Source organism: Mobula hypostoma, chromosome 9 (assembly GCF_963921235.1).
Source record: "Mobula hypostoma chromosome 9, sMobHyp1.1, whole genome shotgun sequence".
NCBI lineage: Eukaryota > Metazoa > Chordata > Chondrichthyes > Myliobatiformes > Myliobatidae > Mobula > Mobula hypostoma.
In genome coordinates this window covers 125,824,206-125,837,540 of record NC_086105.1, presented here as the reverse complement: position 1 = coordinate 125,837,540, position 13,335 = coordinate 125,824,206, and the positions used below count along the sequence as shown (strand labels likewise).

The 13,335-nt window shown below is 38.4% G+C and overlaps 1 protein-coding gene across 2 annotated transcripts in view; it reads left to right on the top strand.

The window, feature by feature from the left end:
• The window catches only part of abcc1 (ATP binding cassette subfamily C member 1 (ABCC1 blood group)), a 120,744-nt gene that overhangs the window by 88,048 nt on the left and 19,361 nt on the right, over positions 1–13,335 (top strand). For both annotated transcript variants that reach the window (XM_063059071.1, XM_063059070.1), the window contains exons 21-25: positions 1,853–2,009; positions 5,391–5,598; positions 7,947–8,257; positions 10,949–11,148; positions 11,420–11,546. In XM_063059071.1, coding sequence (XP_062915141.1) covers positions 1,853–2,009; positions 5,391–5,598; positions 7,947–8,257; positions 10,949–11,148; positions 11,420–11,546 — 1,003 coding nt within the window. The remainder of the gene's footprint in view (positions 1–1,852; positions 2,010–5,390; positions 5,599–7,946; positions 8,258–10,948; positions 11,149–11,419; positions 11,547–13,335) is intronic.

Below are 13,335 nucleotides of genomic sequence, written 5' to 3'. Positions count from 1 at the left end.
TATCTTCCCATTGCCTTAACAGTGATAGATTTCATCTTGTCCTTATCTTCCGTATCCAACACATCATCCTCCACAACTTCAGCTATCTCTAAAGGGATCCTGTCATCAAACACATCTTTACTTCTCGTTCCCCTCCCCCCCCCCATTCTCCATTTTCTGCAGGGAGCGCTCCCTCCATGATTTCCTTGTCAATTTGTCCCTCCCAACTAATCTCCCTCCCAGCACATTTATTTGTTTTATTTATTTATTCAGATACAGCAAGGGATAGGCCTTTCTGGCCCTTTGAGCCACGCCACCCAGCTATCCCTGATTTCATCCTAGCCAAATCATGGGACAATTTATAATAACCAATTAACCTAACAACCGGTAGGTCTTTGGATTGTGGGAGGAAACCTGAGCACCCAGAGAAAACCAATATAGTCACAGGGAGAATGTATAGACTACTTACAGGCAGCGATGGGAATTGAACCTAGGTTGCTGGTACTGTAAAGCGTTGTGCTGACCAGGAGGCATCTGTGCCACCCGTTATTGTAAAGAACAGACCTGAAAATAGTCACTTGCTCAAATGATCTGATATAGTGTAAATTTTAAAGATGACAGGTGCATGCAGTGAGTTCATTCTAAATGGAGGACTTTGGTCTTGAAGATTGGGGTATCTATTTATGCATGCAGAAAGCACACATTGATGGTCCTTCACCATTGGTTAATTATTATCAGATATACCAAGCTGTCAGATCAAGTGTTGTATGCTTGATGTCAACTTTTAAGAGAAGTTTGGATAGGTTATTCCTGCAAGTGGCCAAAATGCTACACCTGTCCATTCACCTCCTCCCTCATCTCCATTCAGGGCCCTAAACAGTCCTTCCAGGTGAGGCAACACTTCATTTGCAAATCTGCAGGGGCCATCTATTGTGTCTGGCACTCCTGGTGTAGCCTCCTCTACATTGGTAAGAACCATCATAAATTGGGGGACCGCTTTATCAAGCAGTTCCGTTCCATCAGCCAAAGGTGGAACTTTCTGGTGATTAATCATTTTAATTCTGATTCCCATTCCTGTTCCAACATGTTGGTCCATGGCTGCCTCTTGTGCCACATCCTCCAGGTGGAGGAGTAACATCTTAACAACATGTCTGAGTAGACACCAACCTGATGGCATGAACATTGATTTCTCCTTCTGGTTTAAAAAAAAAAAAAAAAAATTCCTTCCCTCTGCCCTCTTCTTCTTTTCTTCCCCACTGGCCTCTTACTTCTTTTTGCCTGCCTATCGCCTCCCCTGGTGCCCCTCCTCTTGCCCTTTCTCCTGTCGTCCACTCTCCTCTCTTGTTAGGTTTCTTCCTCTCCAGCCCTTTATTTTTCCCACCCACATGGCTTAATCTATTTTTTTACCTATCCTCCTTGCCCTCCCCCACCTTTTTATTCTGGCATCTTTCTCCTTTCTTTCAAGTCCTAAAGTCTTGTCCTGAAACGTCAACTGTTCATTTCCGGGGATGCTGCCTGACAATAGTTTTGTGTGTGTGCCGCTGATGTTCGAGAAGCTAAGAAGAGAATGCACACATTCCTTTTAGTAGAGGAAAATAGTCAAAGTACAATGACTTAAGTGAGTTGGTAGAAGGATTAGTAGAGAGTTGAGGGGGGAAAAAACCTTTCAATGCGTTTTGAATAAATTTTAATGAACTATGGTATGCAAAATATTGCATGTGGTGTTCCAATTCTGTTCAGTAATGTAACATGTTGAGTCATAATCACAATTAATTGGCATTGTATTCCATAAATGCATTAAAATCCTTTATTATTTGTTCTATGAGATATGACCACAAGTGTTTCATTGTAGAATTGTTTCTTTCTCTTCCAGTAATTTTGGCAAGAACAAGTCCACCTCTGGGTCTAATGATCAGATAGCAACACATTCTGAGCAGCAAAATTCACCAAAAATGGACAACTCTGGAAAAGTAGATAGAAAAACAGCTGTTGTGAAACTAACAGAAGCTGATAAAGCTCTGACTGGTAGGGTAAGGAAATGGTTATACCTTATGGCTGGAGTAGCTGCATGCGGGGAGTGGAATACTCCAAGCATTAATACGAAGACACCGTAAATCTGCCCTTCCTTCAGTCATATCAGTGATTGCATGAATATCATAATTATAAGTGCTAATCCATGCTCTAAGCTTGATGGACTTCCCTGGGAGGCTCTTTGTATTAAAATACACGTAGTTGAGCCTGCTATCCTTTTCATGCTCCCTAGCCCGCCTTTGTTTTCTCTGCTCACTGGACTTGCCTGATTTATCCTCTACATTTGACTTGGTCTCCCCATCTGGTGCACTGCAACTGTACTTCCTTTTCCTTGGCCAAATTAGTTTAAACCCTCTTAAGCAGCTCAAGCAAGTGTCCTTGCAACAATATTTGTTCATTTCCAGTTAATGTACAACATATCCTCCTTGTGCAAACTTGACCTGCTCCAGAAGTGATTCCGATGATCCAAGTTCTTCATCTGCCGCCAGTTCTTTAGTCACTCATTCTTCTGTCCTTCACTAGCTCTGTCCTGTTTGGTGAATCAACCTGTTTTAGCCTTCTGCTTTCGCGCACCTTCACATAATTAGTTGTGGTAAAAAAAAAGTGGATAAATAGGGGAATATTCCACTGATAAAGCTCAACATTTGCTTGTCCTGAAGTGGCGCCCATCTTCTCTGCAGTCTACTGCTACGAAACTGGTCCTGAACTTATAAGAGGAACCTCAGGCAAGGCAGAGCATCTCATGGCTTAAAAGGATGTCCACATCTCCTTTCTTTCTTGTTGGCTGGTAAAGTCAATCTTCCACACTCACTGGTTGTCAAAAATATTGTTTAAATTGAATACTTGTAAATGTTTTCACCAGATGTAATGCTCAAAATCATGATCATTGTTTATTTAAAAAAACACAAAGTACACATGTAAAAACAAAATAAAATTACATCAACTGAAAAGGGAATTAATATATATAGTACTTGCTGCTACTCTCATGGCCACTCTCATGATTAATCTGACAGACACACATTGTCTAGCCTAAGCCCAGAAATCTAAGGAAATTTATTCTTTTCTGTTGGACTCCCATGAGGAATCCATCAGTATAGCTCAGATATCCTGCATGTGGTATTGAGTTGAAGTTTGGAACCTCAGCTTCAATTAAGTGGGTCAATACTGGAATGGAGTACATTTAGACAGACATTTGGGGCTAATAAGTCTTATGGCTTTTATACTTGAGCTTCAAGGTGACGTTTTTGTTTGCTTTGATTGTCCTTGTATCTTCCAAGGATGTACTTACCCCAATCCTGTCATACGTGTACTATGTGCCTTTTCTCTCTTACTCTACCAATTTGTTACAAAATAATTAATGATGAATCTGGTGACCACCTAACTTAAATAATGTGAAGTGGCAGGGTGGTGCTCTGGTGACAGATTTGTATTTTTGTGAACAATATGTGGACATAGCACTAAACCTATGCACATCATATTGTTGCTTGCATACAATCTTGGCAATTATTAGCATGTAGGCTATAATTTTTTTGTCCTGCATGTTTTGTTCTGATTATTAGTTTTCCTGCAAGTTTTTATTATTTCCTCTGAATGGTCAAATTTATATTACAGCTTGAGGGTAATGGCTTCTTTCTCCAGGCTGAGAGACTAATAAAAAGCTTGCTGCCACCAAGGTCTCGTCACTTGGATAGCGAGTTGTTTACTGTTCACTACATCCACTTTGAATTATATTTTATTAACTTATTTGTGGTGATATTTTGTTTTATGTGCTGTGTGTAATATATGTTGGTGCACCGTGGTCCAGAGGAATGTTTCATTAGGTTGTATGTATAGTCAGATGGCGATAAACTTGATCTTCCCTGCAAACCTAGTAATAATGTAGTAGATTCGTCTAATGATAACATTGTTCTTCAAAATTGCTAACTACTTTTGCAAACTAACATTTTACTGGGATTGTACAAGACTGAAGGGTACAAAAGGTATTGGATTCTTGAAATGCAATTAAGATAATTTGATGCATAGCAAGGCAACAGTGGAGGATGTGGCACAAGGCTTGATTTTTGGGGCAGAAATCAGGGCAAGTGGAAAAGGTTGAAGTGGGACTGCATGTTGGGGATCAGCAATTAAAATTCTCTTGGGTTTAACATCATTATGTAAAATAATGAAGATCAGTTAAAGTTCTAAATTGGGCAGGGCTAGATTTGCTAGATTGAGATGCAAATGGACACTTAAATAGTAAATCAGCATCAAGTCCCTGTGAAACAAGGTGAGGGTTCAGAACAAGGAAATTGTAGACTCGCAGATGTTGAGGAATCAACATCTTGAACCTGAAGAAGATGCAGAGGGGAAATTAAGCAGAAATGATAATAGGCACTTGGAATGCTTTTATTGACCCTCTTTCCTCAAATGCAACATGTCCTTACTGAATGTTGGTATTAAGGAAGAAAATGTGATATATTGGAAATAGTAATCAATGATAAGGAGGTCATAATAAGGGTGTGACAACTTTAAAAGTTGGATGAGAATAATGCCACACTCTTGAGATCAAAGATGGAAATAGCACAGACTCTGGTTGCAGGCTGGATATCAGAGGTCTCTTGTTTAAAATGTGATGAAAGAGTAGAATGGGTAACAACAAATTAGTCTGACATGAGTGATGGGCAAGTGTTTGTTTCATTGTCTTTAAAGGACACTGAATTTCAAGGGTTGACTGTGGTGTCTATGTACTAATGCATGTGGGTTTATTATATATGACCATGAACACGTTCTTACCCCTTGGAGTTTTAATAAGGCATCAAGGCTTAGTTTTTAGGCAGCTCATCAAACCTGATGATTATATGAAACACAGAGTCTCAATTTTCTAGTCACTATCATACTCTGAAAGGAAACATTTAGTCTCTTGGAATAGTGTTGACTCCAAATTGAATCCATAAACTAAAGAAATGACAATAAAATAAAATAGATTACTATGATTTGACAGAGACAACATGATTTTATGAAAGGGAAATTATTCTTTTTGGAAATTTAACTGGGGTAGGGAAAAAGGGAACCTATGGATAATTTTGTTTCAGAAGACCTTCAGTAAGGTGCTACAGAAGTTGCCATGTACAATACCTCATGGGTTTGAGAGCAGCATATTACCATAGATGCTGGGCAGTGTGGTGGGGGTGGGGATAAATATATCTTTTGTCAGGTTGGCAAGCTATCATAACTAGGATGCCTTGGACTCTGTGTTGGGCCATGATTATTTAAACTAGTATTAATGACAGCACAAAAGAGCAACCCATGGGTATGTGAACTTTGCTGATAGAAGTTAGATTGGAAATAATGGCTGTCTCTTATTTTGTACTATGTATTGATTATGTTTATTTAAAACGCAGGTCAAATTCACAGTTTTCTGGACCTATTTAAAGGCAATTGGAGTCTGCGTCTCTTTCTGGATTGTATTATTCTACATCTGCCAACATGTAGCATCCTTATTCTCTAACTACTGGTTGAGTTTATGGACAGATGATCCAGTTGTTAATGGGACGCAACTGCATACCACACTCAGATTGGGAGTATATGGTGCACTTGGAACAACTCAGGGTTTGTAATGTATCTTTGAATTGTGATAATATGAAGGCAGTTGAGAAAAGTCATTAGTTCTGAAAGTTTTGAGATTTATTATCCACTGTAAGTAAAGGGTATTTGGATTATTGCAGCCTTTGTAAATAGATATTTAATAAATTATTACTTCTAAGGCACGGATTTTATTTATAAATGCCCCTTTAAGGGAATTTATTTTGTATCAAAATGGTCATGTTTAGTTTATAATTAAGCTGGAAGTACCTCACTAGTACAGAAATGATAATGAATAGATTTCTTTTAACTTGTTGTGAACATTGTAATAGCGTTTGTTCTAAATGTATTGTGCAAAATTGTATTACATTTGTATGCTATTTAAAAATATATATTTTAACTTGTAATCTGTTCTGGCTAGTCACTGCTATTCTTTCAAGTTGCCAACTACTTGACCTTTTGTTTGCTCATCAAAATTCTCAGTATCGGTTTCTTGATGTTCTTTTTGATAGAAAAACCTTCTATTTTCAATCAGTTTTCTTTTCACTGTTAGTCCAGTGTTTATGCCCCAAGTTCAAGGGAAGTGAACTTATTATTTGTAAAGAGATGGCTTAGCCATGCTTTGAGTAGGAAACATCAGCAAATTTGGGTAGGCCATCCCAGGGTCTACTCTAACAAAAATGCCTATAATCATTTTGAAGGATAAAGATAATCACTTTGTTTCATCAAGACAACTTTACTATAGACTGTTAAAGCTCTTGTCTCGACTCACTTCATTGTCTAACTACTAATAAGTATTTTCTGGATTTCTTTGTCACCCAGTGAGTTCTGTTGCCTTTGCTACATCCCTTAGTCCTACCCCTTGTTTAGACTGACTACACTTTGGCCCCGGTTACTTTTGTACCATTATCTCCACCAAGTGTGTCAAAGCTTTTTCCAAATGCAATGCTACATTTGAACTTTTTGCCCTTATCATTCGTTACCAGCTGCTTTCATTTCCTTAACATCACTATTTCTGTGTCAGACCACCCAAATAAGCTCATTTAAGATTTGTCACCTTTGTTCTTATCTCCTTTTTTCCACTCTTCTGCCAGATGGCCTCTTTTGAAATCATCCTTGAGAAACTTAAGCTAGTTTGGGATCTCTGATATCCTATTCAGCATGAAGTTCCTTTCATCTTTCTCTTTGCTGATTTACATTTGGCTATGACCTTCCTCGCCACAATGCCTTGGATTCACAATTCTCCATTGTTTTAGTCTACAATAGGCTATACTCGGTGGCCACCTTATTAGGAACCCCTCCTACCTAATAAAGTGGCCACTGAGTGCATGTCCACAGTCTTTTGCTGTTATAGTGCATTCGCTTCAAGGTTTTACATGTTGTGTGGTCAGAGATGCTCTTCTGTACACCACTGCTGCAACACATGGGTATGTGAGTTACTGCTGCCATCCTGTCAGCTCGAACCAGTCTGGCCATTCTCCTCTGACCTCTCTCATTAACAAGGCATTTTTGCCTACAGACTTCTGTTTACTGGATCTTTTTTGTGTTGTTTTTTACACCATTCTCTCTTAATTCTAGAGACTGTTGTGTTTGAAAATCCCAGGAGATCAGCAGTTTCTGAGATATTCAAACCACTTTGTCTTGACACAAACAATTATTCCACGGTCAATGTCACTGAGGTCGCATTTCTTCCCCATTCTGATGTTTGGTCTGAACAACAACTGAATCTCTTGACCATACCTGAATGCTTTTATGCATTGTGTTGCTGCCTCATGATTGGGTAATTAGATATTTGCTTTTTTTTAAATTTTATTTTTATTTGGATAAGGAGTTCACAATTATCATGTACTTTTTTCACACATATAACCTTTTCCATTTTTTTATATGTATAAAATTACAATTATTTATACATTCTTAAGTACACATTGAGATGATATAAAAGGAAAATAAACATTTAAATAGATAATTATGTACTGTGGTAAATCTAACCTATTAGGCTAAGTAATGAAATTAGTTGTTAAGAAAAATGGTAGTAATAGTTTCCATACAACCCTTGCATTAGTGAACAAGTGTACTTAATAAAGTAGCCGCTGAGTGTATATCTTAGCTTTTTAAATTCAGTACTGAGGTCCCCATTCAAATGATGGCTCACTTTTCAACTGCTTACACCTTGGCCGTGAATGTATTGCCACCTTTCCATCTCCCTGTCGTTGTAAAATTGAGTGATCATGCTTTGCTAGTGCCTTGTATTCCTTTTGGTTGGATTCACTTTCTTTCTTGTACCTGTGAAAGGCCTTGGCGAGTAGTCTGAGTTTAAGATGTTGGATTGGCTTCCCTCCTGGTTCTGCCACTAATTAATTTTTGTACTTTTGCAGGTGTTTTTGTGCTCTTTTCCTCACTGGTGATGAGTGTTGGAGGAATATCAGCTTCCCGTCGTCTCCATGTCAATGTGTTGTATGACGTGCTGAAGTCACCTCTGAGCTTTTTTGAACAGACTCCAAGTGGCAACTTGATAAACCGCTTCTCCAAAGATGTTGATACAATAGACACAGTGCTTCCAATGGTGATTAAAATGTTCATAGGATCGCTCTTCAATGTTCTCATTTCTTGTGTGGTGATTTTGGTAGCCACACCATTAGCTGCAGTGATTATCCCTCCATTGGGACTTCTCTACTTTTTTGTGCAGGTCTGTATCGATGGTTTATTTCAGTGTCAATCTTTGTAATTCACTGTTCAGTGTTTCCCATCTTTAAATGGTACAGGGAGTTGTGCTGTAATGGGATAGTTGCATTCCTAAGAAATCTTGTATTATAGACAGTTGAGTTGTAAAAAGCATGTGTTATTGGCAATAGGGTGTCAAGGGCAGGAGCTTCAGGCTACTCAACAACAAAGTTAATTTTTCTGTAGGATTTTCAAAAATAAATCAGTTTATAACAGCTGTAAGTTTATTTTGTTAATCTAAAGGTACTGTTACTTTGTTAATAGAGTATGGTTGCACAATTATCAGTAGAAGTGATTGCTTGTCAATTCCCAGTGATCTCTCATGCTGAACCTAGCAGCCTGGGTTTTTAAGCAATGGCATTTGATTAATAGATGGAGTTTACATTTAAACAGTTTTCTCTCAAGGGCGGTGTTTTGGTTTATCAGTTTCCAAAGCACCCCTTAAATGGCTCTCTAGCTCCAAATTATGTTCACTAATTCATCAATCTCATTATATTCAAAACAAGAGATTCTGCAGATGCTGGAATTCTTGAGAAACCCACAGAAGCTGCTGGAGGAACTGTGCAACCCACACAAAATGTTAGAGGGTGGCATGGAAACGTTAAAGCCATTACAGTGCCAGTGACTTGGGCTCAATTCCGCCATTGTCTGTAAGGAGTTTGTACATTCTCTCTGTGACCACATGGGCTTCCTCTGGGTGCTCCAGTTTCCTCTCTGATAGGGATTAGTGGGCTAATTGGTCATGGGTGTAATTGGGTGGTGCAGGCGTGTTGGGCCGGAAGGGCCTGTTGCTGTGATGTATCTCTAAAAAGAATAAAATAAACTCAGCAAGTCGGGCAGCATCTATGGAGAGCAATAAACAGCCGACCGAGGCCCTTTGTCAGCACTGGAAAGGAAGGTGCGGGAGAGGAAGAGTACAAGCTGGCAGGTGATATTTGAGACCAGTGATGGGAAAAGTAGATGGGGGGTGGGGTGCAATGAAGTGGGAGTGGTGGAATCTAATAGGAGAGGTCAGAGGGCTTTGGAAGAAATAAGAGAGGGGAACTAAGGGGAGGTGATGGGTAGAAGAGGAGATGATTAAGGATGAGAAGTTGACCACATTTGCGACTGGGAAAAGAGAGGTGGATGGCAAATTACCGTAAGTTTGAGAAATCGATGTTCATATCATCAGGTTAGATGCTACCCAAATGGAATATAAGCTGTTGCTTTTCTAGCCTGAGTTTGCCCTCACCATGGCAATAATGGAGGCCATGGGCAGACATTTCAGAGTGGCAGTGGGAGGTTGAATTGAAATGGGTAAGCCACTGGGGGATCCTCCTGTGGCAGACAGAGTGAAGGTCCACTTTCCACCTGTTGTTTCAGTGCAAAGTCTGATTAGAATAATCACAGCTACTGCCACAATTGTGATTCACAGTGTTGAGTAATTTGTTTGATTGCTGAATAAATCACACCACTGTAAGTATTAAGTATACATTAGGTTTTCTTTTGTTTTAAATGTTTAGATAATGAAACAATTGATACTGCATAGATTTACTTGATGCATGCGATTCCTCGCTTTTTGGGTGTGCAGCTGCATGGAGCAACTGCTGAAGAAGGATTGCTAAAATTATTGCTCATCTGTCAAACTTGATTAGGATTTCTTCACAGTGCGGGTGGGAAATTGCTGGTTTGCTCCTCAGGAAGTTTTGGATTTCGGCATTCTAGTGCACTTTTATGGAAATGCCGAGCTTCCTAATTAAATTATGTACTTCCTTATTCTTAAGTATGCATGTGGAAAAACTCGAGGAGCATGAAAGCATTAAGTTGAGGCTTGGTACCTCGGTTTAAAAAAAATTTTGTCCTGTGAATTTGGTAACCGTATTACAGACTGGTAGAATCAGACCATTGTTCAGATGATGCTCCCCAGCTTTTTAATTAAAATGCTGATTATAGTGTAGGAGTTTAAAAAAATATATTTTTATTGAAATACAGTGCAGAATAGGCACTTCTGGCCTTCTGAGCTGTGCTGCCCCATAATCATCTGATTTAATTCTAGCCTAATCATGGGACAACTTAAAATGACCAAGTAATCTACTAACTGGTATGTGTTTGGAGTGTGGGAGGAAACTGGTGCACCCGGAGGACACCTACATGGTCACGGAGAGAATACAGACTCCTTACAGGCAGTGGTGGGGATTGAACCCAGGTCGTCCCTACTGTAAAGTGTTATGCTAACCACTACACTACCATTAAGAAAGTTTATTGACTTTGACAATAGTTAGGAAGGATCAGCTTCCATTTCCAAAAAGAACTGAATTCTGGTAGAGGTGTAGATGCATTATGACCCTGTTGAAATTTAAGGCAAGGTCATGGACCTGAATGACTTTCTGCATTCCTTTACAGGACTCCTTTATGGAATGCGTTTTGTACGATTATTGGTTTAGGGCAAACATTATCAAAATCAGGGTCATTGCAATCTAAAGGTCTTGCAACTCTAGAGTTGTGCATATAGCTCAATACTAAATAAATATAGGAGGGGAAATGATTCAAGATTACATGTTACAGCAAAATGTGAGCTTTCAGGTATAATGACCTTTGCAACGCCTTGTTGAATAGCACCTGTTGCATTGAAGGAAAACTGAATTATTCCAAATCAGTAACATTCCTTTTTTTCCAGAGATACTATGTCGCTACCTCCCGTCAGCTGAAGAGGTTGGAATCAGCTAGCCGATCACCCATCTTTACAAATTTCAACGAAACCTTGCTTGGTGTCAGTGTCATTCGTGCTTTTGGAGAAGAGGATCGTTTTATACGACGTAATGACTCCAGAGTAGATGAAAACCAAAGAGCATATTACCCTAGTATTGTTGCTAACAGGTAGTCTAACAGTATAACTTCACCATTTGCTTTATCGGCAACCATGTATTTTTATTGGAAAATCAGAACTTGGATCATTAAAAGAGACCCCCATACAGGTTTCAATTCAATTAGTCTTGATTGTCAAACCAGATTATGAAGGTTAGTGTCTTGTTATGTCAATTGGACTGACTTCCCTTGGGTCTAGGTCTTCGGGGATAGGACACCAAAGCTGTTATGATTGATTCCGCAAATAATTAAATTAACTATTCTTGTCTTGTTATCCCACTAGGTGGTTGGCTGTGAGACTGGAATTTGTTGGCAATTGCATTGTACTTTTTTCCGCCCTCTTTGCTGTGGCTTACAGAACTACAATCAGTCCAGGCCTTGTTGGTCTATCTATTTCATATGCTTTACAGGTTTGGAGAAGCAGATTTTCTTTAAATTATACCATAACATGTTATGAACCTCTCTGTATTTCAGCTACGTTAAAGGTAGCATATTCTTCATTGTCATTATAGTATATTTAAACTTTCACTGATTTTTATACTTTTTATTTTATTTTTATTTGGATAAGGAATTCACAATTATCATGTACTTTTTTCACACATATAACCTTTTCCATTTTTTTATATGTATAAAACTACAATTATTTATACATTCTTAAGTACACATTGAGATGATATAAAAGGAAAATAAACATTTAAATAGATAATTATGTACTGTGGTAAATCTAACCTATTAGGCTAAGTAATGAAATTAGTTGTTAAGAAAAATGGTAATAATAGTTTCCATACAACCCTTCTGGACCATTTCCACTGGTCCAAAATGTTGCATACAAGCCTATATACCAACCATTGTAGGTGTTTATATCACAATTTGTTCGTGCTTGTTCCTGCCCGCAGACATAATTATCCAATCCCTATGTACTTATTTACTTAATTTTTTCATTTTTTTTTATCCCTTTCCCAAATCTTTCCCTTTACTTGTGTTAATTCTCTATTTTCCAAAAAAAAACAACAAACATTTAGACTAGGGGTGCCTACGTTAGCAATATTACTGTGTTGATGAGAAGAGCAATATAAATCATTAGGAGAGTCATCTAAAGTCTGCTCGCATTGGGGTTATATATTCAATCCATTTATTCCAGATTTGATAAAATGTTTCTTTTTGAGTTCTCAGGGAGTAAGTCAACTTTTCCATTTTAAATATTTCCAAGATAATTTCGTACCAATCTTCTAATGTAGGTGGTATTGGATTTAGCCATTTTCTAGTGATTGATTTCTTACTTGCCGCTAAGAGGGCCTGCAGCAACTTTATATCTTCCTTCTGTTCAAGGAACAATACATGCCCCAAATAGAGCGTCTCAAAGTTCAGAGGTATCTGGGACCTAAGTACCTTAACTAATGTTCTATGAATACCTTCCCAAAATAGACTTAATTTAGGGCAATCCCAGAAAATATGAAAATGATTTGCCTCCTTGGAGCCGCACCTTCTCCAACACATCACATTTGTATCTTTATATTTTTCCTGATATGGGGTCTTGAAGTATCTTATAATGTTTTTCCAACAATGTTCTCTCCAAGTCAAAGAATTAGTCGAGGACCATTGAAAGCTGCAGATTTTCCCCCAAGCCTCCTCTGAAAGTACCAACCCCGCTTCTTTCTCCCACTTCTCTTTAATATACAGTGTATTTACATTTTTAGCATGGGAGAGTGCATTATATAGGCGAGAAACTGATTTACTAGGTATTGAACTGCAAGCCAAATTCAGAATCTTGAAAAATTCTAATTCTACTGTTGATAGGTCTGTATATCTACAACTCTGGTTAACATAGTTTCGTATTTGAAGGTACCTAAAAAAAAAGTCATTATGTTCTAGGCCATGTTTGTCCTGCAGGATTTGGAAACTTTGTAATACTCTTATCTTTAAATGAGAGGTAGGTTGTAAGACCTTTCTTTATCCATAGCTCAAATCTTTTATCTCCTCTGTTGGGAAGGAATTCGGTATCATATGCACACCATCTAAAGAGTTTTAGCATGTTATTAATTCCACATGAATTAACCACCTTCTGCCATACTTTTAATGTAAGATTTATCCAAGCATTATTAAATTTTTCCAACTGGGCCATCAATCCTTTGTCAGCTATTGAGGCCTGAAGAGGAAAACTGTCAACTAATCCAAATTCTATTTCCTTCCATCTAGCCT